Here is a 6774-nt window from a genome sequence, read left to right as displayed (position 1 = left end):
TATTCTTGTTCTTCTCCCACACAGACCCCAGCACAGCCATATATCCACTAGGAGGCACTCAAAAACGAAACTACCAACACTCCTAAGAGTGGCTGCAAGGGAGTGCGCCACATCAAAAACATGGTTGGACCTGGAGTCCAGGAAGAGCCCTGTTCAATTCGGACCTCAGAGCCTTACTAATAACTAGCTGTAAGATAAGGCTATTAAAAGCACCTACCTCCTCCTGGGGTTGCTATGAGGATAAAATGAGCTAATAACTACAAAGTGCTCCCTCCATGCTAGCGAGCTAGCTCTTAATCACTAAACCATTCTAGAGCTGCTGAGCTCCATCAGCACACACGCCATTATAACCCACTACCATCAACATACTTCAAGTGCTTTTCGATATAGGCGAACTGCTTCTTCGATGTTCCCCTGTTCTCGTTTAATGTTGGCCAAGTTATTTAGAGAGTCTGCATGGGTGGGACAAAGACGGAGAGCTGTATTATAACAATCCTCTGCCTCGGCAACCTGGAAAATGAAACACCAATTATTCAGAAACCAATAAATCTCCCGAGTTACTGTTGTCCTTATCTACTTTTAAGCCAAATGGCTGGAGAATCCGTCTCTTTGCAAATGTTCCTTCTACCATCATTACCATCCTTCCACCCATATCCTCACCCCACCATGTAAAACATCCCAGAGAAAATAGGAAGTGGACGTTGGTGGTATATGTGTGTGTGTGTGTGTGTGTGTGTGTGTGTGTGTGTGTGTGTGTGTGTGTGTGTGTGTGTGTATGTAGGGGGAGTGGGGAGCACAAGTACAGGACATTCCCTAGGCCATCCCAAGAGAACGTTGGCCTCATTTTCCCTTACCCACATCCAAATTTCATCTTGCTCTCCACTTTCACCTCCAAGTGGCTACTAATGCAAAGCTCACTAAGAAAGAAAGAAACCATACTCTTCCTTACACTGCCCTTCTCTTTCAAAGCGTTGGCTAGGTTGCAGTAAGCGTCGGGGAAGTGCGGTTGTAGCTCAATAGCACGCCTGTAGGTGTCTATGGCAAGGTCTATGAGGCCTTGTTCATAGTATACACATGCCAAGTTGCCATGTACCACTGCATGATTAGGGCTCAGGCTCAGGGCTCGAAGGTAGGCTGCTACAGCTCTGCAAACACAAAAGCACATTTGGAACATCTGATACATAGAAAACACACCCCAGCTTGTTCCAGATAATAATACATCCTACCCTACATCCTGAGCCTATGTATGTCTATGAATGCCCTTTCTGTGCATGCTCTCCTAGCACATAAGACATTCTCTACTCCTTATAGGAACCTGGGACTTTCCTTACTAACAAGTTTCAGGTAAAAAAGGGGAATATAACTGTGTAGCTGCCCACCCCTGAGTAGTCACTGCACGGGTGGAGTGAGTGGCTGACCCTGCTCTGAGGCAGTAACAAAAATCTCATCAAAGTTCTCTGCCAGCAATGCAATGACCCAGGACAATTCTGAGAGACTTATGGTAAAGAACACAATCCACATCCAGAGCAAGAACTGTGGGAGCGGAAATGCAGAAGAAAAACAACTGCTTGATCACATGGTTCAATGGGGATAGGACTGGGGACGTAGATTCTAAATGATCACCCTAATGCAAATATTAGTAATATGGAAGTAGGCCTTGATCAATGACACATGTAAAACCCAGTGGAATTGCTTGTTGGCTACGGGAAGGGGCTGGGAGGAAAGGAGGGAAAGAACATGAATCATGTAACCATGGAAAAATATCCTTAACTAACTAATTAATTGATTGATTAAGTTCTCTTAATTTGAAAAAAAGTTCTCTGCTAATAAGCAGAACCAGGAGAACATTATACACAGTAACTGCAATATTGTTAGTAGCAAACGGCAACACGATCCAGGACAATCCCAAGGGATTGAGAAAGGGATGAGAAAGATGCCATACGTATCTAGAGAAAGAACTATGGTGGGAATAGAAACGCAGAAAAACATGATTCATCACTTGTTTATTTGGATATACATTTGGGTTTTATAAGATTATTTACTTACAATAATGAATCATATGGAAATAGAATTGGAGTGATAACACATATATAACCCAGTGGAAGTGCTCCGGGAGGGGGGAGGGGAGAGAAAAAGAATCACACAAACTTAGAAAACTTGTGTGTAAATCTGTTATTGGAATAAGATAAAGATTCAATTCAAAACAAGACAAAAGGAAGTTCTCTGCTGAGAGGTAACTTGGAGACAAGTCCAAACCCATCCCACTGCAAGGCCCTGTGCTTGGGAAGGAAGAGTTCAATGTAATCAACCCCTGGCAAGACATTTTCAAGCTCAAGTTCTAATAATATTTCAAATATTTCAATATTTCAACTATCTCCAAAGTGGAGAAATCTCTTTAAAAGTATCTAACTCTTTAGACAAAGGAACAAACAGTCATCCACATTAATCCAAAATGGAAAGGCAATTCTTTCACAGCCCAGTGTGGCTCCTTAAAAAGGCAGCACTAAAAAAAAAAAAAAAAAAAAAAAATACTTGGGCCACACAAAAGACACCCTGGCAGCTTGCTCTTGGATTCCTTAGCATTAAGATTTAGGCTATTCATAATATCAGAATTGCCTGAAAACTGAATTTCCCTTCCTCTTTTTCTGTCTTTTTGGTGTCATCCCATCATCAACCCCCAGGTCTCCTGGCCCACTTGATGTCTATACCAATAGCTGACAAAAAATCTTTTTGAGAGAGCGGATTAGGGTTGGGATTATCACTGTCCTATCATGGCCAGGCTCCTACATTCTATAGCCTTAAGCACAATGTAAATGTAAGCGAATATTTATCAGTTGAGTGAATTACAGAGAAGGAGTATAGTGTTAAGTGATGGCCAACACAGGAGGGATGGATGAACACTGTGAAATAACTGTCAACCCCACCAGAAAAAAAGAAAAAGTTTATGCATGAACTTAAAAGGCTCCTGAGGTATTGGCCAACTGGCCCACAGAAAATAACATTTCCACAAACATTCCCTCACCTGTCAAATATACGGGCCTCCTTTAGAACATTTCCCAGGTTGATGTATGCATCGAGAAAATTAGGGTCAAGTGTCACAGCCTACAAATAAGAGGTACTTATTAGATGATGTATAGTGCTCCCCGTGGCAAGACTTAGGTAACATGTGTTTACAAGGACTCCACAAATTCAAGTTTCACAGGTACAGTACCTTCAATAACTGGTTATAATTTATAAAAGTATTACTCTTTCACGTCTATTTTTTCTTTTTACTACTCAAAGAACAAGAAGAAAACAACTTAAAACAATGTAGTCTACAGTTTGCAATTTAATGAGGAAGAAACAAAGTCACATTTTTTTCCCTCTTTTATTTCATTCTTTTTGATAAGGAATGGCTCTCTGGAAGGGGGGGAAGGGAGTGATGAAGACTCAGGGTGATCGATTTAAAAAAAAGAAAATCAATCCTCAAATACATACATACATACATACATACATGCCTAAGAAAGCTTGGACTTGAAATGGCATACATTTTGGCAGGGGCAGTATCAGAAGCTAAAAATCACAATGTAAAAAAAAGGAGTATCTTTAAAAACATACAAGGGGCAGCAGTGACTGTAAGCCACGGCCAAGCGAAGATGCAGCAAAAAAAACAAAGCCAATACTAAGGGCACCAAAAGGAAACTGCTTTAAATTTAGCTCCTCAGGTGAAAATGGAAGCTTAAGGAATTCTGATGGGTATCTGAGAAAAGGGAACTTCTTATTTAAAAAAGGGAGCAGATTACGGAAACCACAGGCCAACCAGGAAAATAAACAAAATTATTAAAGGAGTAGGCCATAAAAAAAAAAAAAAAAAAAAAAAAAAAAAAAAAAAAAAACCTTCAAGCACAGGACTGCCCTATCAGGAGAACTCCTGAGACATAAAATCAATCTCTCCCGTAATCACTGTATAAAAGAGAGAGGGCTTTGGGCTAATTAACAGTATACTTGTGCAAACATGGCTCAATATGCAAACCAAAAGAGTGATCGATTTAATGCAGCTTTATCAACCTTGATGGAAGGTCTTTAATAGAAGGCCTCACATAGCTGACTCTTGACCCTCAAAATCTGGGTCTAGAGCAGGAGGACTGAAGCGCAAATCCTGTCTGATACCTACTACCTACCTGTGTGGCATTCACTGTTCCAGTCCTTAAACGTCTCTGGGGCTCCCTCCCTTTCCTCATTTGTAAACTAAGACAAAGAGGTGATAAACTCAAGATACAGAACGAAACATAATATTTCAATGTGGAGCCAATGGGGGACTTTATACAATTGTTATGAAGGTTCTGTTTATCTCATCTCAATTTGGGGATTGAGAGTAGGGAGCTAGGGATAGGGAGAAAGAGAAGAGAGAAAAAGCACCAGGGAAGCAAATCTCTGAAAACCCCCCCAAGAGACGGCCAAGAAACAATCAGACACACACTAGACTGCTTGGAAAGAAACATGTTGCACTCGTGTACCTAAAAAGAAATGCAAACTCTGAGGAAGGGAGGGATCTGGATGTAGTTCCAACACACCGGCTTCTCTTCTGGTTCTATTGGGTACGTGAAAGCCCTCATTTTAACAGGGCACTGAAGTGCAGAATTTTTTTTAATGGAAAAACTAACTTAACAAGGGGTTGTACTAAATGAACAGCAGGCCTCTGAAGACCTGCGCCTCCTAGCCTCTGGTTTCTGGTCTTACTTTTATTTTTATTAAAACGACAGACTTCAAGGCAAAAATGGCAGCCTGTCAAGTCTGTGGCAGATACGTTACAGGAGCTAAAAACATGTTAGATCTAAAAATAATTAGAAATGAAAATGATGAGATGAATCTAATTAAGTTCAGTGCACTAGATATTAGACTTAGGTTACAAAGAAAAGACATTTTATAGGCAACAAGCTGAGGGTTGGAGTCTCAGTGGACCAAGGGCTCACCAAGTCAACAGGCCAGTGTGGCGGCCAAAAAAAGCAAATGTGCTCTCCGGCACAACTTCAAGAAGAGATCTGCAATGTTCCAAGCAGTTCTGGGTACCATTTTAGGCAGCACACTGACAAACTGTGCACACACAAAGGAAGGCAACCAGGACAGTGAAGAAGGGACTCCAAATCAACTGAAGACAGGGCTGAGCACTGACGTGAATTAGAGAACTCAAGTGGAATAAAGGCAAAAAAGACCTTAGTCAGCACAGGAGAGCTGCCTTCAAGATGTGAGAATTAGGAACATGAAGAAAAGAAGCTAAATAAGGAAAAACTTTCTTCATGAGAACAGTCCAAAAAGTAATAATAGGCTATAATGGGAGGTCATAGCAGCTTGCCGGGGTCAAAAGATCTTCAGAGATATTAAAAGCACAAGGAGATTCTGCTCTGGTTGGTCACATACCAATTAAACCAATTAAATTCTTAAGCACTACCTACCATGCATATCTACTAGGTATATGTGACTTCTGAGGCCTCTTCAGACTAAAAGTCTATGAATCAACACCAACTGTCCAATGAGACCAGTCAAAAGGTCTAACTTCCGGAATCATCTCACCTATCAAACACAAACTGATTTGCATTCTCAATACCTTACAAACCAAAGATTTAATTCTCTAATTCCATTTTTAACTTGAATCCTCCTTTCAGAGTAATCTCAATACTCCCTACAATAGCATGTTAGGGTTTGCATTTAGATTGGGGAAATTGTAACCATTTTAAACAGCCACTAGCAAAGTTACTCTATTATTCCTTCTCCCAGTGTCCCAGTAAGATCTACATTTAGAGTTGGGAAAATCTGTTACAGTTTAAAAAAACAAAAAACAAAAAAAGCAACCACCAAAAAAACCCACCCAACACTTCCAGTTACTGTTCCTAAATGAGGCCTGCCTTCAGAGTTGGGGAAATCTGAAGTTTCTGTCGTGGAGGAGCGATTAGCCTTACTTGGCCACAGAGGATAGACATGAGGACAATCTTAGGAAGTTACAAAGAAGTCTATTTTAGCTGTGATACATGGAAGCTTTTCTTGAAAACAAGAGCATAATGGATTGTCTCAGGGAATAGGGGTCATCTCCTCAGTGGGGCTCTTCTTCAGTCATGGGTAGGTTGTACTAGATGGCCACTGAGATCCCCTCCAACTTATTCTGTGCAATTATTGCTTTAAAAAAAAAAAATTATCCTACTGACTTCATAATTCAACTCAGCAGCCTTGCCCTGAGGACAGGCAATAGCCCAATTTCAAGAAAAAAGGAAGAGCAGTCACTGCAGGGAGTCAGTCCCAAAGCTCAGGCAAAGAGCCAAATTAGGGTTTTAAAAAAAAGGGGGGGGGCGCGGGGGGGGAGGTGCGCTCAGAACATCTGGGCAGATACTTCCCTAGATCTAAGCACATCTGGAGAGGCTGAAGAAGCACTGGTGACCAATGGTCTTTTCAGCCCTGGAATGAAGCCAAAACTTGGGATCATCAATTTTAATGCATCCAGAAGGCAATTTGCACAGTCAGAGAGGACCTGGATTCAAATCTCAGCTCTGCTACTTAATCCCTTTGTGACCTTGGGCAAGTCAGTTCACCTCCCTGGGGTTTGGTTTGCTTTATCAATTGGAAGCAAGAGAGAAAGGCTGGGTTGCCCAAGAAAATAAGAGCTAACATTTTGAAAACGCCCAGATGCTAACATAAGCAAGAAGGAACCATTTAAGCAAACCATCTTGAAAAGCCACATGTTGGGGTGACGGCGTTGACATGATTACATGATTTCTTAAAAAGGAAAAGGAAAACCAAGCCATA

General features: G+C 41.2%; 1 protein-coding gene across 1 annotated transcript; it reads right to left on the bottom strand.

Annotated features, from left to right (window-relative positions):
• Window positions 1–369: 369 nt before the first annotated feature.
• LOC123254151 (UDP-N-acetylglucosamine--peptide N-acetylglucosaminyltransferase 110 kDa subunit-like) lies at window positions 370–5497 on the bottom strand (the record flags this gene model as incomplete). The annotated part of the gene is made up of 4 exons (XM_044683211.1): window positions 5433–5497; window positions 3023–3102; window positions 950–1145; window positions 370–510 (listed from the first exon to the last, which is right to left on the bottom strand). Coding segments are annotated over exons 1-4 (420 nt in total), but the record flags the coding sequence as incomplete, so codon positions are not given.
• Window positions 5498–6774: the final 1277 nt, after the last annotated feature.

This window comes from Gracilinanus agilis, unplaced genomic scaffold (assembly GCF_016433145.1).
Source record: "Gracilinanus agilis isolate LMUSP501 unplaced genomic scaffold, AgileGrace unplaced_scaffold15966, whole genome shotgun sequence".
Taxonomy (NCBI): domain Eukaryota; kingdom Metazoa; phylum Chordata; class Mammalia; order Didelphimorphia; family Didelphidae; genus Gracilinanus; species Gracilinanus agilis.
Note: the sequence above shows the minus strand (reverse complement) of the source record. Positions and strands in the feature narration are given on the sequence as shown.